A 25,136-nucleotide genomic window follows, 5' to 3' on the forward strand; every position below is an offset into this window, starting at 1 on the left:
CTTTAAGCTGCTTATAAAACAGTAGTTTGCAAAATGAGGCTCCTGAAAGGAAGTAGGAGAGCTCGAATTATTTTTTACCATTCGCTAGATCTCGGAGACTATTAAGTAGAAACTTGAAGTTTTACATAAATGTTTTCCGTGCACTTTAGCCTATAGATAAGTGATTTTTTTTAAATGCGGCCTCAAAGGTGTACAAAGGGGTGTGAATGATTTATTTCCGTTAGCCAGATCTCCGAAACTGTTACGCACAGATCCTTAAAATTCTGTGCAAATGTTTTCTTTACATTTTAAGTTGTAGATTTGGGGGGGGGGCGGTGGCTCAGTGGTAGAGAGTTCACCTCCGGTGCTTGGGGTCCCTGATTCAATCCCAGCTCGCGCCGTGTGTACTTTGTGGTGGACAAACACCATGCTTGTGGGTTTTCTCGGGGTTCTCCTGTTTCCTCCCACTTTCTTCATTCCACCATTTCATTCATTTCTCATCACCACCTTTCTCCTTTAGCCTAACCGGCATAACCGTGAGATATAAAACTTAAAGATTTCATTTCATTTTTTTTTTTTTAAGTTGTAGGTGATACGGGATTTTTCGAAGTGCACTCTGTAAGACGTGGATTAAAAAAAATAGTAGCCGCAAGGAGAGGAACGAATGAAGAATATTGTCCATGTAACACGCGGGAGCATATGGTAGTATATTATAGAGTTGTTAATGAAATGATTATTTATGAAATTTCTATAAAATCTGTAGAACGGTTTTTGAGAAAATTATTTTTTTCATTTTTACACTCCAGTAAACTATCCTTATTTTTGAGGGTAGAAAAAATTAAAAAGAAAGAAAACCATCTACAAAATCTTTAGAAACCTGAAGTTTGATCAATATACGTTGAACTGTATGGCCTAGAGTGACTGTACATAAAATATGGAAGAACGAACGAACAGACAAACAAGCATCGATAAACTACTTTTCGGTATCTAGGGGTCATAAAACTGTAGATATATTAAAATCATGAATTCGATTTTTTTAAAATCATGATTACCATACCTTTTTCTTTATTGTTTCTCGAAAATAATAAATGTAAAATGTGTAATAGATATGATTATATTCGAAATATTGTTTTTAATATGAAACAGATTTTAGATTTTTTAAAAACATCGTATTTATTTGTTTACTACCTAATTCGTCTGCGTTTCACTGCAATCAGTATTCTGAGCTCCCAGCCCTTCGTTATCCGTTAAATTCATATAAATGAATAATCAATATATGAAACAAAAGTCTTCAGGTATCAAATTTCGTACTGTTACGACCGACAGTCAAAGGTAAGCATCCTCAACTGTCCTCTGTGTCATCACTGAATTGGTGCAAATTAATGACAGGTCAATAATTTGTGGAATAAAAGTTTTCCAAATACCAAAATCATGCTTTTACACCCGTGTATCTATATATGGTTGCACTTGGTATTCCTCCCTTAGTAAATGAATTTTAAAAAGAAAAATTCCATCGTAATAAAAACTTCACTAAGTACAAAATAAAATAAGAAAATCGTAGAATCTGTTTATAATTTGAAAGAAGGAAGAGCTACTACATCACGAACATGGAAGGAATATTGCAATTCTTTATCAGGGTGTCTTGTTGAAGCGAACCTCAACCATTTGAAAGAAGACACTGGGGATAAAATGGCTTGGAACAGCTAGATGTCCCTTCATCCTTTCTTGATAAACCAACAGACACTATGGTATGTAAGGTTTCATAGTAATATTTTGTCAATCCAACGCTGAGCAGTGGAAAAATAATGGTTTTAGTTTTAAAGGTTTCCTTATAATTCCATTTTCGACTTCCTTAGGGATTATTACGCGAAATGATTCATTCTTTGGTTTCCTTATAATCTCGTGTATTTAATGTAATTTTCCTAATAAATTTAAAAATATCAGAGATATTATTTTCAGCTGCAACCCTTTTCAAGATCCCCAAACCTTAGTTTTAAGAATGAAAATTTTTCTCGGAAAATTTTGGAACCTTGGCTTTTTATGCTTTCTTTATTTAAGTATCAATTTTGTAATAATATATTCTACAATTATGGAAGTGATCTTGTAATATACAGTATTGTGACTCCAGGATTCGATCCGAGACTGGGTATCTTGTTTGGCTTTCGGGTGTGCATTGTTCTTATTTGCCTGCATATTATGCAACCCAACTTATCATTATGTTATTTTGGTTGTCTGATCATCATTCAATTCCCGAAGGTTTTACATATTGCGTTTTTCCTTTCTTTAATATTGAAACTTGTAGTTAAGAAAACAATTCTCTCTCTCTCTCTAATCCGGACTGTCTAGTAATGCAACGTTTTCTGGCTGGCCATTTCCTCGCTTTATTTGTCGTTGTTTAGTGAAAAATACTTTTCGTACTTTAGAAAAAATGTGCAAAATAGTTCATTTATTTTTCAAACTTCCTGTAATGCAGCTCATCCTGCCCTGTCTGCCGTATTAGTGATAATCTCCTGTATAACCTTGGACGAAAGAAATAAACATAGAAGCACTAGATCTGCACTGCATCACACCCGAGTTCAAAGAATATCTTTCTACAAATTTCTACAAAGAAGTAATATTCTGTTGAAAAAATCCAATGTAGTTTTATTTATAACGACTCACCAAGGGTAGTCGTCAACCTGGTTCGATCGGTGATATATGAATCTCGAGTGGTAGTAATAGTTTGTATGTAAAAATATCTTTAATAATTATACATATTATTATTCTCACCTTTTCTATAAGAATTATAAAGTCGATGAACGGTACTAAATGGTTTATTAGTTGATACACTTTTAATATATTTTCATTCAAACTGTCCTGCACACAGACATGATGATTAGGTATCCATAAACAACTACATAGCAACCAACTACATAACACTATCCCATAATATATTTTTTTACATATATTAAAAACATTCTTCTTTTGTTATTATTAAATTAACATTCTATTAAGTATAGTGCACATGTATGAGCATTTTCTGCCCAAGGTACAGGTAATTATTAAACTATCCAAAGTATTTCGTTATATATTGTCAGAATTTCCATTTTTGGTACCATAGTAATAATAGTTTTTCGTCTTCCGTTATAATTCACAGAATCTATTTTTCTTTCTTCTTTTAACTTTTAAATTCCGTTAATATGATTCATGAAATTGGACACATTCGTCTTATACTTCTATATAAAACATTACGTTAACCCTGAAACAAAATTTAAATTTGATTATTGAGGTTTAGCATCTCTTTTTGAGACATGAGATGTTGACCTAACAATTTAAGAAAAAATTCGAACTACCGCAATGCGTTTATTTATTTTTTTTAAAAATGCTTTCCCAGTGGAATTGAATACAGAACTACACACACCAAAAGCACACGCGTTACCCACTAGACTAGCGAGAACGGTTAACTGACGGTTTGATTTATGCTTAAATTGTAAGTATTAATTTTGTAAAACAAAAATCGAACCATTAAATTTTTAAGCGCTATTATTGGCACTCACTAAAATATTTGCACCATTGGACATTACTCTACTACTTCTACAGAGCGCTTGTTGAAACTTTTGATTTCATTAATTCCTCCGTTGCATTAGCTCTTCTCTTATCATAATTATATTATTTATACATCGCAAACAATAATGCGTATTCACATCCGTACATGTTCTTCTCCCAATGGCAAATCATATTATTCATCTTTCTTCTTTCTTTTACTCTACTTTTCATGAAGATAATTAAAAAAAGAAATTTAGTCTCAAATAATATATTTTTTTAACCAGTTTCTCTTTCTTTATTTTTTTCCCGATATTTTTCTTCTATCTTGCACTTAATCCAATATACTTCAATATGAATTTTCCGTTCCATTTCAGTAGTATTCTGCATCCTTTTCTTACCACATTCCGAACACGCCTATCTTGTTTGTCTTTTATCGCTTTCTCGTACTGTCCATCTCGTGACCCGGTGGAATTGGAGCGAAGCTTCCCTCTACTCAACTTAGGCGTTCCTTTATCCGCATACCTCTTGGAGATGCCTAAACCGTTCTGAACAAAATTTGATATGGTGATTCGAGAGAGCGTGCTGAGTATCGTAAGGGTCACATGTCCAGATTGGACTTACCATTGAGGAATATCACTGAAAAACGGGATGCCCATATATTTAACATTGAAAAAGCATTTGGCGCGCGAATTGTCATTGCAGGCAATGGAAAAGTAGAATTTTCAGCATTAGAAATAGGGCGAAGCCCTTTTCGTTTTGTTCTGCGAACACAATTTTTCAAAACCATTATACTTTTCGCTGATATGCCAAATTCAACTATTTTTATGTTGTGTTCGTTCACGAAAACAGCTGACGCACTAAAAACATTCTATGAATAATCAATAAAAGTCGGTCGATTGCTTCGCTTCAAAATTGCAATTAATGTAGACCTAGTATTTTTATTATGTAGATGGTAAAACAAACAAACAAACAAACAAAAAAGAAGCAATTTGTTGTACGTTTTAAGCTAAAGTTTATTCAAGGCACGTTCAGTACCTCATGTAAACAAATACACGTGGTGATTGTTTCATTTTATTGGTTAAAGAGCCTTGAAACATCCATGCGGCAGAAGAAAATAGTCCATTGTGAAGTAAGCAGTTTTTCAATGTTTTTGTTGCTTATAAGAGTCATTTTCAGAAATACAATTTCTTTACAATTAAACAACAGAAACAACACTGTATTTAAGAACTAAATTGAATTAATGCAATAAAAAAAACAATACGCATGTGCAGAAAGTGGCTCTGACCCACCTTAACCGCGAATCACAGTTTACAATATGGGTGCCTTCAAGGAATATGTAAAACACCGACAGGGTACAAGCACGTGCTTCTCGAAAGAATCGTTGATTGATAGCCAGTCATTTGATGACTGGCGGAGTAATACCATTCTGCAATGCTTACTTCAGGATCAGAAGGTTCGTTGAATGAACTTTAGTAAGAGAGACTAGATCTAGTGATGCCAATCTGAAACGTTGCACGTTGCAATACCATCTCGAGAGGCAGAAATTCCCATTTTGCTCTTGTATTTCCCACGCTAAACTAATAACAATTTTCTTAACTTAGAAAACATGAATAGTGAAATTAGTGTATACCAGTAATTTTCTTCTATATATGAGTGAATTATGCAAAAATTCCAATCGTCTTCGTTTATCAAATAGCTTTGATACAAGTATTTTCCTTAATTGAAAGAGACAATTGAAAATGCTGATAAAAATAAGTACATTTTGTTGTGAATTTAGTATTTCAATCCATGCTTTTGCGCCATAATTTTCTATTGAACGTAATAAGACTACTTAAACTTCGTTCTTCAGCCATTTCGTATAGAACGATTTGGAAGTTTGGCGTTTATCATTTTATTTTCTTCCGTTAATTCTTTTTTCCCCTTTCATTTCTATTTTTTAATATCGGAATATAATTAACGTTCCTCTGCATTTGGTTTTTGAGACTCAGAAGTCCTCACTTTAGCATACATTTTATAGTAACAAAATTTGACAGTTAGTATGAATTTCAAGTTTATTGGAGGCTCATTTGTCTACTACTTGCCCATGGACAATTTTGTTGGCGTCAGTGGAATAAATGTATGAAAAATCCTGTAAATCCTGCCAACTTTTATGAAAATTCCCTTTATCCCATTTCGAGAAATCGTTGTCAGGAAATCCCACAATATAGGATTTTCCCCACGGTTTGGCATCACTGACTGGATCGTGAATGAAGTTATTATATTTACTATTAGTAATGATAAATATATCTAGTTTTCTTAATACTTTCTAGTCTGAATTATTTCTTTTCTTCTTGTAGTCTGAATTTGCATCTGTGAAAAATGCGTTACAAGTGGCTCAGGAGCAGCAGCAACAGTTGCAGCAGATGGTTCGTTTGTTGGAGGATGAACGAGAGGTTCTCCTGGATGAACTCATCAAAAGTGGAGTCATCTCAGAGCATGCCAGGTGAGTACAGATGTCTTAACCATGAAGAAATGTCAACGCCCTCCATGTTTTCTTTACATATAAAAAAAAATATCTCTACTGTTTCCTTGAAATTCTTCTGTTATTCTATCCATCTACAAATACAGGATAACCTCGTTGGTTCCTGAAACTGACGAATATTATTTCTTTCTTGTTTGGCAAGTATATTGAGAGAAAAACAGGCCTCGGAACTTGTTTTCATAAGGGAAAATTCATTCACAACAATACCGGAGCTTGTTGGGACGCAAATGGGGCACTTTTTTTTTCTGTCAATATGTAACGCTCAAAGGTTAAAAGTCAACATGTTTGTAATTTTGTAGATTTCCTCATACCAGGGGTGCCATTTTGACATGACAGAATTCATCTGTCAGTAGTCATATTCAAATGCTTGTGTTATTTTCTGCTTCAGTTGGTGATGAAGATTTTTCACTGATTAATAAGTACAAACTTACGTCAACACATGACAAGACAAACTAGATTCATATCAACAAAGAAAGATGTGGATGACAGTTAAGAGAAAAAATGTTTTTAATACGTCCAAATAATTTATGCTCTACAGTAAAGGATTGGTCAAACCCACGGAATTTGAATTTAATTACTCAGTTAAAGGAAAAGGGAGTTGAAAGTTCAGTGTGTAGCATATCAGTGATATTATTATTATTATTATTATTATTATTTTAAATACGCATTACAAGTAATAAAGTTGTAGCTATTTGAGCTACATATCTTCCAGAAGAATTCTGTCATTAAGTGAGATTGCAGCAAACAAAAGCCATGCCTGCTGATATAGTGGGTAGCACACGCGCCTTTTGGTTCATGTGATTCTGTGTTCGATTCCCGATGGAAGAGGATCAAAACACTACTGTGATTCAGGTTATTGCTAGAGATGCAAGGGCTCGAAAAAAAAACGGCTTTTTTGAAAAAAAAAAACTGTTTTTTCTGCTTCGCTTTTTTGCTTGAGAAATTTTGGGCTTTTTTTTTTTTTTTTTTTTCAAAATTCTGCTTTAAATTGATAAAACAGACTTTGTTTCGCTTCTCTATAACACAAAAAGTCATTTAATTAGTGTTTGATGCTGATAATAATATAAAACCTCGAAAATAAAACATGAATTTCGAAAATATATTTCAAACAATTTTACTTCAACATATTTACATTATGAATTCCAAAGGATTAACCAATGTATATAATAAGAAGTTTTTAACTTCCTATATACAAAAGTAAGCAGAGTTGGCAAAAACCATGGTTGTTTTTGAAAATGCCAAAAACCCGTTTTTGGGGGATGTTTAAACCAGGCTTTTATGGTTTAAAGCAGGCTTTTTTGGTTTAAACCAGGTTTTTAGATTTAGATATTTTGATTTATGTGTTTATATTACATATTCATAGAAATAAGTTTGTTTCGCCTTGGTGTTGTTATGCAACAGCGGGGTTATGCTGGAAGAAGTTCCATAAGCTTAAATAAGTCCGGTCAGTAAATATTTTAAATTGAGAAGCTCCCGCCCTAGCCATCGGGAAAATCCCGCCATTACTTGAAATGTAAAACAATAACGGGAAAATCCTGTTATTGATTTGCATGTAAAATTTAAAGGTCAATGTATCATAATCAGTACGCTAAAACTGAGGTATTAAATTACAAATTTGGTACGTAAATATCATTGAAAGTCCAATCCAAGCTAATGTTGGAAGCTACGTAGGCAATCGATAAATTTTGCCAATTTCTATCAATATATTTAAACAATCTTGGCTTCTTTATAAAACAACAGGCATTTAGGCATGCAGAAATATACAGTTTGATTTCGTTTCCTGTGTTTAGGCTTAACAATCTTACGTAATACCGAGGTTATCAAGGAGAAGACTTTCGCTTAAAGTGACATCCGAACCGCTACTTGGTTTACGCATGAAAGAAGGGTTGTGGTTCGACCGAGAATTGAACATGGGACACCTTGATTAAAAGGTGAAAGGGAAATAAAACTAATTCAGATGGTTTGATATGTGGAAATGTCACCATGAAGTTCATACGATTCGCATTTTTCGTTCTTTTTATTTTTTATTTACAGTATTATTATTTTTTTTGGGGGGGGGGGTTAAACCAGTTATTAAAAAAAAGTTGGTGTAAACCAGCCAACCCTAAAAGTTAACACTTCTTTTAAAAAAATACATAAATAACTAGCAAAATTGTATGTAGTATTTTTACTTCGAAATATTCCATACCCTCTTTTTGAAACAAAATAAAATTAAAATAAAACATAAGAGAAATATTAGGCTGCACATCTAGAGCGTTTGGTTCTGTATATTCTTGAAATTCTACAGTTAAGTTTTATATAACCACCATCACGGTTTACCCAGTCATCAAGTTTTCTTAATTTTTAACAAGAGGGATTCAACATATCATTACGGAACTCCCCCTCCCAAAAGGACTACGGAATATATTTAAGTTAGGCTAAATACAACTGCACAACAAACATGACTAAATGGTTAGCTTTTGCCCTTCTATCGGGAAGTGCGGGATTCAACCCAGCATTCGACCATTCTGACAAAGCTTTTCTTCATTCTATCTGTGAATGTAGAAATAGTGCGTGTACTGTGAGTTGGCCGACTTCCTTTCTTATTGTTTTTAAATCTTCATTATTACTAATTACCAGCAGTGACGGTTTTGCGAAGGTTAGGGGGGCGGCCTTTTGGACTGAAGCCTGTTCCCCAAAGTTACGGAATGTCTGCAAAAAACGAAATATTTATTAGTTATGCCTTTACTCATAAACTTTAAGCTCCCGTCAAATAAAAATTACGAATGTTTAGAAAAACTAAACATTAGTAAGAAAAACCTCTCCCAAAATACTTTTCTAAATCCGCCACTGATTCTCAGTATAAAATGATCCGGAAGATTATTGCTAAACATATAAATGAAACGAAATATTAATTATGCCTGTACTCATAAACTTCAAGCACCTCCCAAATAAAATTAGGACTTTTTAGAAAACGAAACAATCAGAGAAACCCCTCCTAAATTACTTTTCTAAATCCGGTACTGATTATTTGTATAAATTGGTATTCAAGGTTGTGTCTGGAAAATTATTGCTAAATCACTGCACAGCTACATTATAACAGAAATGTGGAAGTACGGTTTGACGGATATATTGAAAACGTACGCTTTAACGAATATATAGAAAAACGTAAGTTTAACTTTTGCGCTAGAAGCTAGAGTACTAAGTTCTTAGAAACGAAACACGGATGACAAATTGAAATGATGTAGAGAAGAAAAAAATGTTGAAAGCTCAAAAGTTGAAATAAAGTTAAATAGCCTCTAAAATTGCCCTCAAATACTACATTCTTCATGTTAGCTTTAATTCGTAAAACATGTGCTCCATCCATCTTGATGGTGAATTTCAGAGCGAAATATCGCATTTAGGTCATGGAATTCTTATCTAACTATAGAATATACTAGAAGAAAGCTATTTAGATAGAAAAATCATGAAAATGAAAAAAGCCAAAATTTCCAAAATTCTCGTTTTTTTCCAAAAAAAGCCGGCTTTTTATGTGAAAAAAACCATCGATTCAAAAAAGCCGGCTTTTTTGCATCTCTAGTTATTGCTGTCAAAGTTGTTCGAAAATTTTTCTGCTGTCATTCGAATATTCGTTGTCAATAGTCCAGTAAGAAATATTCGAAGAATCCATTATTTGATTTGGATTTTTGGGTTTGATTTAACATCCCTTTCAGCAGCGAGGCTATATGAGACGTGGAATTCGAACCGCATGAGATCTCGCATGAAATCGAACGCGAGTCTCTTCGCGAATCGGTTATTTGAATTTTAACTATAGTAGTTTATATCCCACTTTAAACTCTTGTTTTATGTAGCATCGCTGCTGATAATGCACATATAATGAATTTCGCTTGTCAATCTTTCCTAATTATATGGGTAACATACGCGCCTTTGGTGCATCAGAGAGCACGGTGACTCAATGATAGAGCGAGGGATCCCTAGTTCGATTCCAGGTCATATAAATCTGTGGAGGATAACGTCGTGTCTCTAGGTCTTCTCGGAATCCTTCCTTCTCCCAAATTCTTATTTCATCAATTATCCCGTAATTATTCACTTTCATCATTCATCGATCTCCTTTAACCTATTATGGAAATGGCATAAGTGTGGAACGTAAACTAGAATTTTAATTTTATTTTTGACTAATAGACTATAGAGTTCGATTCCCTGCGAGAACTTATAGGGGTCTGATGTTAAACTCGCAATTAACCAATTACTTAATCTCGTGTTGATGCCATTGCAATAGTCGGATGCTTTCCAAGACATTCATTTTATACACATAACAATGTATAGATAACCTCAAATTCGACAGTATTATTAGAGTTTAACGAAAGCGAATTGTCCAAAGATGAGACATATCAGTTGATATGATATTGAGCTGAACAAAACAGAGGCTTGAGGGTAAATTCTAATGCGTAGTTTTTCGAGAAATCGAGGTAATATTATGACGTTATAAAGTATGGCGTTCGTTGCCCATAATAGTTTTCATCTTGCAGAAACAAAATTTATTGACGTATATATATGTACAACAAGAACAACAACAACAAACTGTTAAAACAAATATCCTTGTAGTCCAGCGAACACCCAGAACGACAATATACAGGCAGGGATGCACCCACGTTGGGAATTCACCGGGTCCGGACCCTCCCTAAAATAAAAATCGCAACTCGACATACACTTTTTAAAATAAAACTACTTCTTTAGCAGAGAAATGACTAAACTAAAAAATTGACCTTACTTATCATCTGTACTAATTGTGATAAAAAGAATCAAATTTTATGATTTTCGTGAGGTACTTAAAAATTTTGTTTTTGACTGTTGAATAACACCCGTTTCATACTATTTAAAATTAGTGTCTTGTATTATTGGACTCACCCCCAGAACTTTCGACCCCACCCAAGACATTTTTCTGGTTGCGCGCCTGTATGCAGATGTGGAACATGGCCACTTGCAAGCGGGGAAACGTGGTAGTTCCCCCCGTTCCTGGATTTTCGAAGGATGCTCAGTTCTTGGAAATACATGACATCAAATCATACTAATTTGTTCCCACATACTTGAGTACTTACTATACTTCTACATACTATAGTACTGTAGTTAATAAGGATAGATGCGTAGGTTTTGTATGATGTATTATGTGCACGCTTGCATCAGTGTATATACATAAATATCCTTTTTTTTTTCACCTCTTTAGAATTGGACGTTCGCTTTTCCGTGGGAAAAAATCCCCGGGTGGATATACCTTTCATTTGTGAAAATGGTGTTGCGTATATCTACCAAAAATTCAAGTAATCTATTACGTCTATTGTTATTTGTTCTCTGGTGATGACACAACAGTGACACACACACACACTCCTAGGAGTGACATGCAACAGCTAGTAAAGACAGCTACTAGGACAATAATAGTAGGCTTCAAGGCCTAGTACTTAATAGAATTGTCATGTAGATAGATTATAGTGATGTAAAGATATCTAGAAAAATGAGTAATGAATGACATGTCAGCCATTTTGGAAGTAAGCTTGGAAAGTATCTCTTTTCTTCTCCCGAAGTAGATTGACTTAATCTTTCCTTTTTAGTTAAGGTGATTTTTTTTTCCATCGTAAATCGAAGAATTAGGTACAGGAAGTATCAGTGACACAAATAACGATGAAGGAATTATAAAACATATCAATCAATCAATGTATTATTTTTTATTGTTACTTTCGTGCCTCTTTCTTTTAATCTTTTCCTTTTTCCTACTTTCCATTCTAAATTCGCTTAACAAAACTTTTTTTTTTTAACCGAATTTTCCTCGAATCCAAATTCTTGAATAGTGACATTCAGAAAGGAAACAAACTTTTAAATACACTGCTGGACATTAAAAGTGCAAAACCTAGAAAGTAGCACAAGATTGACTCTACGTTTGCAGAATGTGTTATGGATGAAAGAATAGTACAGTGATTACATGTACAGCTGTGTTACTGCATCAAGTGCGTCGGTCAGGCCTCCCAGAAACAGCAACGGGAAGTAGGTCAGAGTGCACAACAATTCAGTATTGCTCAAGTGTTGGCGTGACATGACTTTGTCTGGGCGATCGAACAGTGAGTGGTCAATCATCGATTCCAGCAAGTTTTTCTGCCTATTTTGATGCGGAAGAATAGTAGCATAACGCAACTACGGATAATGTTTCCACAACATGGGTGCCCGTATTTGATGGATCCCATCCACAGTCATAGACTAGATAACTCCAGAAAAGAAATACACGACGGCGGGCAGAATCCCAGCGGTCGTATCATATCGTGGACTGAGAGGACAGATTTCTTGTGCTCATAGCTATGGCTGATTGTAGGTCACACCCCGAACAGTGGCGAAAAAAATGGGAAATTTGGGTAGTTGCACATCAACCAGGATACCCATGAACTTTTTTTTAGGTCGTATAGCGGAGCGGGAGGGCCATATTTGTACGGCGCCTATTACCACAGCTCTATGTGACAGCACAGAATAGGCATGTGCGACTTCAATGGGGGCCGCGAACGTTCCGAAAGGAGAAGGGCACGATATCCTCTTCTTGGACAAATCCTACTCCCATCTGGAGCATCTTCGCATCTGTATCTTGCGGTACTCTGGCAACAAACTAGATATTATGTATCCGGCATTAGAGTATGTGGTCCGTGCTTGCTCGCGTTTAATATATATTGATGGGCCTTTGGCCAGTCAACAGTATAGCAATGATGCGTTGGATTTAGTTGTGGTCCCTTTACTGCAGGTCCCTTTATTCCAGCCGGATAAACGCAACCAAACGTGGCACGCAACGTCCTGTTCTTGAATTGGACGTGGTGTTCTACTGCTTTCTTTGCCTGATCTTTTCGATTGAACACGTCTGGTCCACAATGGCACAACTCCTTAGATTTGACATTGGGCATCTGATTCTTTTGAGACATGGTGGATCACGCTTTTGCACAAAATACAACGTTAAACGTTACTCAGCTACAGTTGATTGTCTTTTGGCAACGTATCACATTCTCGTGGTTTGCCACACGCCGAGAGTACATCCAAGATATTGCCTCTATACCTCGTCCTGTCGCTGCCGTTCAGGTCCATGATGGATCAACGCGCTACTGACCTCTGAGCTTCTTACTAGTCTTGCATGGCACTGTTACACATTGCACAGAACAATTAGTGCATTCATTTTCTTATACAGATAACTTGGGGTACATTTACTTCTTCTTCTTCTTCTTCTTCTTCTTCTTCTTCTTCTTGGTATTGCATTTTCAATGTCCAGCAATATAGTTATTCATTATTTAATTATTCAAATAATCAAACATTATTTAGAAAGATTAGTACAATTTCAATTATTTTTACGACAGTAGGTACAAAATGGCTGCAATTCTATTTAAAATTTCTTTTTTCAGTTAGTAATATAACGAACTCATTGCCAACCAGATTAAACTTATTAATTGATGAGATACCATTATATCCTTGGGTGATGTTACGAAGTGCCTAGGTATCCTTGCTGCTTAGTGACTAATGTGCGTCCATTGGATGCACGAGAACACATGTTCGACTCCCGATGGGATAGCACGGAACGCACTACAGCAGTGGTTCAGTTCCCACTGTTAATTGTAATTTCCGTTCTACATAATATCGCTGCAATAAAGGACCCAAGTGTAAAATCAATACAAGACCATATCACTCTCCAAATAGCTTTTGTGTATAATGAGTTACTTTCAATGAGGAATTCAAGTGGAGCTCCCAGAGAAGTACCAAGCTCTGAATTTATTGAATGTTAAATTTAAGAATTGAAGGAGGAAAATTAAAGATAAAAGTTACATACCCATACTCAAGAGTGGTGGTACTTTTCCTAGTTTATGAAATTACATTTCAGTCTAGTACATTTTTCTAGAATATTAAACTGTTTTTGTAATTCAATATCTACTACAACTTAACAATAAAAAAAAGAAAGAAAGAGAAAGAAAAATTCAAACTCTATGCAGGTAGATAGAACTAGTTACGTATACAGATAATATGCGTCTGTAATATCTCAACTGATGTTAAAACGCATATATTAATAAGTATCTACATCTCCCTATCAAACCGGAACTCCTTGCCAAATCTTAACTATGTTCTTCCCGTAGTTTTCTCTTTGGAAATTATACAATTTTTACTCAATGAATCGACTTAAAACATTCACAGACAAACATATACATTGTTCTTCATGCGTCACTATATTTATTATTCGTATAGTTACGTTATTGTGTTTTCATTTTCGATTAAAGGAAAGTTGCATTACGCCACTATGCATTTATTTCCAAAGGCTAGTCATTACTCCCAGCTATAATAGCAACCAGTGTGTCACGTTTGCGTGCATATATAAAGCTACCTAACACAAAGACATTTGTAGGAGGCTTAAGAAAGCTGCAGGTGTCTCTCTGTTTTCTTTTGTCGCTGCCAACTGAATTAGTAGTTTTCCACACATAATAAGGATTGCATGATTGTATTTCTTAGTATTGAGTTATTTTTCACTGGAAATTATCGTCATTCGTTTATTGACAAATGGCTGTAATTCTAAAAGTACTATAAGCATAGATATTGTTTTGTTCATGTATTTCTTGTGTACTTTCACTTTTATGCGTCCAGCATCATCTGGAAGACTTCGGTGGTGTTGATGTTAAAATCATATTGGACTCCCTATAGTGGCCGAGAGGCTTTCAAATTCTCGTGATCAAGTGGTTAGTGTAGGGGACTATGATTAAGGCAACCTCAGTGGGAGGATGTACTTGGCGATGTACCTGAAGGAAGAGCATTATATCAGAGTCGGTTGTAGGAGGTACATGACAGTGGCGTCACTGGTGAGGGCAGGGGGAAATGTCCCATGATTTTGAGAAACACATGCATTTAATAAATTATATACTAAAATACTAATAACTTGAATTTTTTGTTGGTATACAGTCTTGGTCCATCCCTTTGGCAAAATCTGAAATTACGCTACTGGTGCGGGGCTAAATTAGGAATAATTTTGGTCGGTCCCAAGTTTCCACCCAACTTGCGATATTATTGTTCGAATTTGACAAGCTGAGAGTATATTATACTAGGGACCCCTATTTTATAGAGAATCTCAAAGTAATTTCACTTTCGAAAAATAAGCTTAATAAACATGTTACAAATGTAAAACATGCATATAACCTATATGTTGTACATGTTTTCCATCTGCGCCTCCCATAACGCGTCCATGCTGATGTTTGTAGTATGAAATGCTTGTTTGCATCTTTCGTTTTGTTTCAAAATGTGAATCACCCTGCATGTTTTGATATGTGACCATATTTTAGAAAAGTATTGTATTATTATTATTATTATTATTATTATTATTATTATTATTATTATTATTATTATTATTATTATTATTATTATTATTATTATTAAGTATTCTGCGTTTTGGCAGGTTCTGGAATTAACGAGTTTAACTGTATTTTTGGGTCTGAAAATGTTTCTTCCACATCTCTTAATCTTCAGCTTCCTCTTTTAACTCCCAATATTTTCTTCTATTTTTTTCAAATCATCGATCAGTTGTGCTCTTCCCATTCCTCGCTTTCCTTTTATGGCGGTATGAGGAAGGCTTTTTTCGCAAGATGTGTCCAATCTAATTCGCCTTCGTACGAAGAATGCTGGCTAAAGGCGTCCTCCTCTCCCCTATCCTCCATTTTATCTTTTCCATCTTCCTCCAATACCATATTTCACAGCTCTCTAAATATTTCTCTAACTTCCGTAATGCCCAAGTCTCTGAACCATACAGTGCAATATTCAATATATAGCACCTGACCAACTTTTCTTAGTCCATTTATAATATGAAGCACTAAGTACATTTGTAATCTCGGTAACATGTTTTATGTTGGACATAAATGTTCGTATTGCTAATAAATGAATAAATAAAAATGGCGTTTTTGCTGCATTGAGGAGGATTAACATTGTTGTTATTTACCAAAAGAAATAGGTATTTTCTTTATTATACAGTCTCCAGGCACAAAAGAAACCGACATTAAGAATATTTTTTTCTACATGCCCTGTACACTAGAAAAAGCTAATGATTTAAGCAGGTGAACTGTTATAGAAGTATTAGTAATTAAGAATGGCGGAGAGAGGATGGTGGAAATATCGTAGGGAATCCTCACAGACACAATACTGTACATAGTGTTAAGGCTGTCGCGGTTTGAAACGGTATCGTGAAATGATGTCTCGACCAAGGGCGCCGATCCTGGGGGACCGAGGGGCCCGGGTCTCCCCAAAGGTGATGTGGGTCCCCCTTATTTTATTTAAGAATATACAATATTTGGTACAATTTGAGTGCAATTTGTCTTAATATCCTCATATATGCCTTCTGCATCTCAATGCCCTCCCCCCCTCCCCAATTTACAGAGAAATCGGTGCCCTTGGTCTCGAGTAGTGTTCTGTTTCTGTTAAAGAGCTGTGTGTCGTCTTGTCCCGTGAGCAACCTAATGTCCATCAAATACTCACATAGCCTGCTAAGTTGTTATTCCTGGAAAAATACTGTGCCTCTTAGCGAAAACCTTAATTGTTGCTTCCAAGCTCAAAACTTACCCTAATAAATTCTCAAGTTTCGACTGAAGAGACATTTTTGAATCCTTGTAATAACTTTTCTTTCTTTCTATACATATCCTGATTTTTCCCTACGGTAATTCTTGCATTCCTGATATCCATTATACTTTTTTAATTCTGAGTTAAAACAGTTCGTAGATTAGTATAATTTTCGGTCCTTTGAATTTACTTTTTTCTCCCTTTTTTCCCCTCATAGATTGTCCTATTAATGCTTATATTGGCAGCGAGGTATTTGACACAAAAGTATTTATAAGAGACGCTTTCTCCTCTATGTATACGCATGAATAGCATTGCAGAAAATGTTAGGATGTGTCACTTCCCTGCAACGACGTGACGACGGACGGAGTGTCGCATTGTCTTTTCCTTAGTTTTTATCATCTTTTCCTCTTGACTATTTTTATTTTAGAAATATTATGGATGGGAATGTATACGAATGGAAGAAAAAAATAACAGGAGAGAAAGTGTAAAATAGCTTTTTTTCCTTTTTTTATTCTATTTTATATTTAAACTAATGGCTTCGAGTTAAATGAACAGTGAATTATTAGTGAGAGTGTATTACTAAAACGAGCAGGCACACACCCGGAAATTTTTGTTGCGAGGGGTCCAAAGTTTTTTTTTTTGTGTGGGGGGGGGGATCTCCTACGGCTATATAGTATTAAGCCTGTGTTATTAGGGCGTGCCATTTTTGAGGGTGATTATTCATTTCGCAATTTTTCATGATGAGGGGTCTTAAAAGTATGTTTTTAGGTATGAGAAATTCAAATCTGTACTCAGTTTTGCGATTAAATAAATTCTAGCTAGGTAAATCAAGATTTGAATACAGCACAAGAGCAGTTTTCGGAATTTCATTCTGAAATACCTTCGAAAATGCCATGCAATGCTATAAGATAATTTATTTTTCCTTATGAAACATTTTATTAAACATCAGACATTGATAAAGCTAGAAGTATAATAATAAAGAGTATATAACCAACACTTTGAGAAAACACTCAATAACATTTCTGCATACATAGACTACGTACTGAAATACTGTATTTAGACTTTATATTATTGCATTGCAGTTACTACGAACAGAAAAAAAGCATTGTTTTGACTACGTAATATTATACCTTGTTTTAATAAAAACATGTAACATTCTTCATGTTTGGAGTGTGTAGCTTCTGTTACGAATCTTGAGAAACGCATTTTTCATTGATTTTAAAAATACCTCACTCAACCACATTGACAAACTACTAATTTTCAATTATAATGAATTATTTTGTAAGAGCAGCATCATACACTTCATATACTTCTTACTTATTAATATAGTATTAATATATATATATATATATATATATATATATATATATATATATATATATATATATATATATATATATATATATATATATATATATATACTACATTTGTGTTACATTTTGTGATAAAGCTGTCCTTGTTTTACTTAATACAAATGTATTTAAGAAACAGCAACAAGTAAGCAATACTATTAACGCACAAGTTATTCACAAAACAAGTTTCATTATGTCCTGTTTTGATTCATTTTCGGACATCATCTATGGACTTGCTTCTTGAACTCTCATGTACTCCTCACGTTTCTCATGAGTATAGACTTTTGCTGCTGCCTCTGAGACTTGTTTCATACACCTTTCTATAGATTAAGCGTGATATGGCGACTGTGGTACTTTCATCGGAACGTCTACAAATTTCTTTACTACTACTCTTTTAAGTTTGCATTTCAAGGGAGGTTCATAAACACCTTTAGACCAGCCGATCGTCTCTAGCACGAACGAGGCATGACTCCGAGGCATTGGGGTGTTTTCTTCGGACATACAGAGAGATTTCCTTGTGCTGCCCCACCTCTCAAGTTAAGTATCTTTTGAAGTGCAGCATCCACAACAATCTTCTGCATTTTAAGTCACTGCAGTTGAAACAAGATGTGGCGTGGCCCTTTCTCCCAGCAATGCTTGACTTTGATATTGAACCAGCAGGGTAATAGACATCAACAATGTATTCCACTATCCATCTAAGATTTATGAGATATTTGCCGTTTAGTCCGTGTTTAGAAACCCACAAACGACGTAGTCTATTTGCTGTGGTCAACCATCTTGAATGACTGACTGGACCAATTTCAGGAAGCGCCAGATTCCGTGGAGGTTTTCCAGTGAGAATGGCCTGTGTAGTCTGATATCCATATGCGTGATCTGTAGATAAATCTTTTACGATATTTTCACTCAGAGCAAAAAGAGGCTCTCCAATTGGAAGTTTTTGGTATGAAGGATCGATTTCAAGTTCAGGAACTGTTTCTAGCATATCTGTAATAGTACCTTGCCACTGATTGCTAGACAAAATTATGCCATCCAGTGTTGTGATTAAGTATCGAAAGTAACCCATTAGTGTGAAGAGCGCACTTTAACTAATTTAGCTTACGACCGAGTTTGACTTCTACCCAATGCATAGTACCACCTTCCCAACCAGTGTTGACGTTAGTAGAATCACCTCCAACTGCTTGTAAGATTTTATCAATGCCCTTCATAAAATGTACAAGATCATCAACAAAAATTTTAGCTTGCTTTTTATTGTCACAATCTTTCTGAGGAGTGAAATAAAGGTAGAATCAACCTGGCTCTCTGTAAACAGAATATTATTGTTCTCTTATAATCCCAGGGAACTGGTGATTTGAATTTTCTGCTACCAACATATCGTTCGTAATACCTTCACGGCCGTCAAAGAAAATGCAGTCGATTTTACCTTGCTGACAAAACTCATCAAATTCATGGTCCACGGATTTCATTATTTTTTCTTGTGCTTTCTTCACTTTATTGTGATCAATCACAAGCCTTTGGTCTTTGTCGGTGATAAAGCCAACATCCATAAGGGCGGCAGTAGATATGGCAGCTATGGCACGCAAGCCGACACCATACTAAATGCTCTGCGTGGCAACATAGCTTATGACGGGAAGTTCAGAGGGTAAAAATTCTCTAACGGTTCCAATCAAATTACTCATGTGTGTAAATGTATTAAGTATTATTTTTGTCTTAGAAGTCATTGTAAGAAACATCAAGAAACCACGATGTTAATATAAGGACTAGTTGAAAAAGTTTACACACTCAAATTTGAAGCTCTCAACCTTATACCCTTGGAGTTATTATAATGGGTGTTCAGAAAGTAACTATGCAGTGCCATATTGTGGTGTGTTAAGTGATGACTGATATGATTGTCCATCAGTTATACAACATTTTCCATTGTTTAACATATTTGAACCATATTTGAACCCAATTTGACCAGGTATTTGTATTTGTTCAAGGTCCGGTTTGATTGAAGACCAACGTCTTGTGTGATATCATTGTGATGCAGGTCATGAACTGCATAGTTACTTTCTGAACACCCAATATAATAAATGTGAAAATTTTAGCACCCGTTTAAAATTGGAAATATATCTAATTTAATGTTGTAGAATATAAATTTGACATAATATTAAAACTGTAATTCAGCAAGGTGCAAATGGATAAAACTAATCTTAACAAGCATATATTTCTGCTCAATAAATGAAATACAACGCTGGCGCCATCTATGAACAACAAAAGTAAATTTGTAAAAAAAAGAACGAAAATGACAAAACTTTGGACCGATATTTACCTAGCAAAACAACATTGTATCGAATTTGTAAATATTTGCTTCGAAATACAATGTCAAGTCTCAACTTTTTAGTACCCCTCATTTTAGGATTTTGAAAATTGAAAAAATCGACACGCCCTACTGTGTTATCCTCCACCCAAAAAGACGATAAGTAATGGTTAATTATTGCCACCTATATTCTCAGAAAAAATAATAATTAGATTATTTTATAAGAGAAGAAAGAATGCAAATGAGTTGTAAAATCAAAACTTCAGGCTACATCAATCATTTATCTGTTAACAGGTTGACTGCCATGAGCATCATATGTAGTGCTCACTTTATTTTTCTCTGGGGCCATGAGCACCATATATGATGCTTATGCTTGATATCACAAATTACTAACTTATCCAGGTTCTTGAGCATCATATATGATGCTCATTGTCACAAATGAGTGAGGCAATGAGAATCTCATAAGGTGCTCGGCTCCCATTGGTACATTTTCGGGAGAAACAAAATATCGCGACAAAAATGAGATATAACTATCCATAATCGAGCCAAAGGTAAGATGAAATTTATGGCCTCCTGGGACCAGTACCCTCAAATCACCTTTGCAGTCAACCTGTACAAGTGTAGCTGTGTTAAGAAAGTGTACAAAAGTTTTTTTTTTTTTTTTTTTTTGTGTGTGTGTGTGTGTGTGTGTGTGTGTGTGTGTGTGGTGTCGGGACCTGGTTGACCCCGCGTTGGTGCACTCCTGAAAACACGTTAGCTTAGTTTCGCAGTGTAAAACTATGGCAGAGCTCCAAACTGTATGGATCCAATAATCAAACTTGAAGCAGTATGTGTCTAGCTTCTGGTTGCAATAGAGCAATAAGATCAAAGGTAGAACTATTCCGCGGGTACTAAATACATATCAAGAAGTCATTACTCGCTGTGTGGAGATTACTATTAAAATCAAAAATTCTAATTTGTCTATCACTTCCCATTGCAATAGAAAAATAAAATCAGAGAGGAAACACATTCTTGGACTGAATCCATATCAAGAAACTGCTTGTCGATATATATATATATATATATATAATATAATCATTTATCCATTATGTGATCAGTGTTGTAACTGGCAATCGTATATTTTCACCACTTCCGGTTTCAACAGATAGATAAAAGTCGAGATAAAGCTCAATCTTGGGACGCTGAATCTGTGAGATAACATCTTTTCGACATCTCTTAGTTTTTGCTTAATGGAAATAACTATTGAAACCGGAAATGTTAGTAAATTCGAACCACTTCCGGTTTTGGCAGTGTTATGGGTGGGGAATGGTATGTTCTATTGAAGAATCGATTCCAAGAAACTGCTTGTCGCTATCTATTACCATTTTTATTCTGTGCCAATCAACGTTGAAACCGGAAATAGTTTAGTTCTACCACTTCCGGTTTGAGTATTGGTTCAAGGAAGGAGATGTAACCTATTCTTGGGACTGAGTCGATTGAAAAACGCTTCTTGATCTCTCTTATTGTTTTCGCTCTGATATCTGTCGACAGATGAACGGGCGGACATAGCCGTTTCTACATCGTAAAACTTCCGACTCTTATGCATAGTTTAGCGTATTTTGGAAGTCTAAACAATAGATATCGAGAGGATCTTACTGACAATACTATTAGACTGTACATAGGTATATTTGGATGTTAGATATTGGTGGTTCTGATACTACTATCACTAGTATTGCTACTACTACTACTACTACTACTATTATTATTATTATTATTATTATTATTATTATTATTATTATTATTATTATTATTATTATTATTATTATTATTATTATTATTATTATTATTATTATTATTATTATTATATAATACCTATCATACCCTAGATCTTTGCACAGAGAAGTAATTAGATGTCCTATAATGCTACATTTTTGAAAACGGAATAAAAATCATGCGTTCAGCGTCTGATAGTTATACCCTGCAGACTAGAGATATTGATCATAAATTTTAAGTAAATGATTTCAGAAAAATTGCTAGATTGAGAATGTAGGTCGAAACGGAGAAATTCTAAGAAGACCCATAAGCGCAATATTATCCACAACAAACTCACATGCCCTACTCGCTTTTTCACGTACCTTTGCACCCTTCAAAAACAAACCGCGTAACTCAATTTGTATCACTCCGCGCGCGAGTATTCAGTGATTGGTGCAGGAGAAAATGCTTCGTCTGTTTCCCGCAACATTTCTGCTTCTGCACGTGCGTGTAATCCTTCACTGGTAACCTTCCTGCCTGCATGACCATCATCAACTATAGCGCGCGCTCTGCGTATTTGTCAGTGGTTGTGGCTGTTTTCTTGTTAAATTTAATATTTTTGTGTAAGATATCAATCCACATGTAGAGATGTGCTTTTAATTGAAACTAAAATGTTCTTAGTGTGATTTAAAAATACAATAATTGCTACCTAGGTTGAACAAGTGGAATTTCTTGGGGACTATTTTCTTATGGAAGAATAATGGTAATTTGGCACATTGTCAGTGTTGCTCACTTCTGATTATATTTCGTTTTTTTTTTTTTTTTTTTATTCGTAGTCAGACTGTTTAGTCAGTTTCAGTTAACTGAGCTGCAAATGTCCATTATGTTACCCAAAAGAAAAACTGAGCCCTTGTACTAAATTTCTATTTAATATATTAAATGCACTATACTTCGGATAATTGGATATAAAAAGTTGTAGGCCTATTATTTTAAAGATAAGTAAGAAAGAAAGATAAAAGTTATTTCACCGATTCGAAGTAGCGTAACGTCTGGTGTTAATTCTGTATGTTATAATCAGGGGTAAAAATGGATCTGAAAAGGTAGGGGAACGGTAGCAAGCGGCATGACGTCACGCCGTCCCCCGCCTATCCTTGCCCATTTTAATTTTTTAGGAACTGGGGGACGCCGTACATATTTTTCCGAGGTCGGGGATGGCATTCTCCCGCGTTCCCCCACACTTTTACCCCTGGTTATAATTCGCATATTGATTAAAAGAAACGATCGGGTTTAACCCTTAACATACCCTCTAGGGACCCCAGAGAGTGATACTTGGTGATACTGCTGCAACTATAAGAATCAATTTATTCTCGATTTTTATGTGTGTCCTGCATCCGCTTTGGATATACTATCTATTACATAATTAGATCAACGATGCGTTCGTTAAAAAAAATACAATAAATAAAAACATACTTGAAAATGTAAAAGCTCCATTGTTAAACTTGTATTTCAGATTGACGAACACAAAAGTATAAAATTGTACGAAAAACTGAACATTGCTTAAGTAAACATAATATTTGATGTCAACAATGCTCATTTAAATTAGGTAAGCTTTTAGACATCAAATAATAATAATAATAATAATAATTTGAGTTGCGATATTATGTTGAGAAATTAAAATAATACTTGGGGTCGCCAGAAGACCCCAGCTTTGTAAACAACGTTGACGAGTTAGGCTCGGTACGTTAAGGGTTAAATGAACATTTAAGAGTCGCAAAAATGATTGTCTGTTCTCAGGAGTAACAAAATATCTGAAAAAATCTTCAAGGGATACTAAAATTATAATATATTCAATAAATAAACTCTTTCGCTTTTTTTAAAATGAACAATTATTTGATCCACATGTTCTCTTGCCTCTACTTGAGAGTTACGTAGTGATCCGAAACAGTCTTGAAATGGACAGGAGTAAAGAGCATATGTTTTAGTAGATCTGCTAGTCAAGCTAATAAACATAGTAAGACAACAGAGACTAGAGAACATAGTAAGATCTAATAGCTCTGATTCTAATTTTCCATGTTATCCCTTGACGCTACGGGCAGGCTAAATAAAATTTAGCAGGCACGTAGCCAAGGGGTGGGTCCGGGGGGTCCGGACCCCCCCTTCGAGACCAGAAATAAAAAATTAAGGAAGAACGAAACAAAAAGAAACAAGAAATAGGAAGAATCAACGTTAAAAATAAAGATAAAATATAAAGATAAAAATATAAAGATAAAAAAGCTAAAAATAAAAATAATTTTTCGTCATCGCATCCTTGCAGTATCAAACATGTTATTTCAGAAAAGGTTTTCTACTGCTCCTTTAACTTGTCATTTGGAACAGACAGTAATTGACGGAATAATAAAACAAAAAAGTTATGCGGAAAGCAAGTTCTGTTAACATTTGATTCAACAGAGAAAGGAACGCAGATATTATAAAATATTTTACATTATTGGACATTACTTTTTTAATAGTTGAGATCATAATGAAAGGAAAATTGTTATATTTGGATGAACAAAAGAAGGAACGTAGATATTGTAAAATGTTTAAAATTATTTTTTAAATATTCTTTTATTCGAGATTTCTTCATAGTTTCTTACTAAAATACTTACTAACATGCATGGGCGCCGATCCTGGGGGCCGAGGGGGCCCGTCCTCCCAAAGGTCATGTGGGACCCCTTGTATTTATGAATATACAATATATTGACATAATTTGAATGCAATTTATCTTAAAATCCTCATATACGCCTTCTGCATCTCAATGGACCCCCCCCCCACAAATTTACAGATAAATCGTCGCCTTTAATAACATGTCATAATTTTAAAGTCTTAACATACCAATATGTGTTGCTAGTAAAATGTTTAAATTGATCAGGCCCTTGGTGTGATAACCACAATATTTCATATCATACTCCCCCCCCTCCATCACGAATTCCTGACTAAACGAACCAATATATGTTACTAGTAAATTAGTTTAGAATAATCGAACTCTGGTGTGATAACCACAGTATTTCATGTCTCGGACCCCCCCTATTACGAAATCCTGGCTACGTGCCTGAATTTAGTAGTGATAGATTGAATATTTTGAACCATTAATGCGAACTCCCTGATATCAAAGGAC

General features: G+C 34.9%; 1 protein-coding gene across 2 annotated transcripts in view; it reads left to right on the plus strand.

Annotated features, from left to right (window-relative positions):
* LOC145660516 (uncharacterized) overlaps nt 1-25,136 on the plus strand; it is a 302,611-nt gene that overhangs the window by 129,122 nt on the left and 148,353 nt on the right. For both annotated transcript variants that reach the window (XM_081725683.1, XM_081725682.1), the window contains exon 3: nt 5,841-5,986. In XM_081725683.1, coding sequence (XP_081581809.1) covers nt 5,841-5,986 — 146 coding nt within the window. The remainder of the gene's footprint in view (nt 1-5,840; nt 5,987-25,136) is intronic.

The sequence above is a fragment of the Thermobia domestica genome, chromosome 9 (assembly GCF_964235325.1).
Source record: "Thermobia domestica chromosome 9, izTheDome1.hap1.1, whole genome shotgun sequence".
Lineage (NCBI taxonomy): Eukaryota > Metazoa > Arthropoda > Insecta > Zygentoma > Lepismatidae > Thermobia > Thermobia domestica.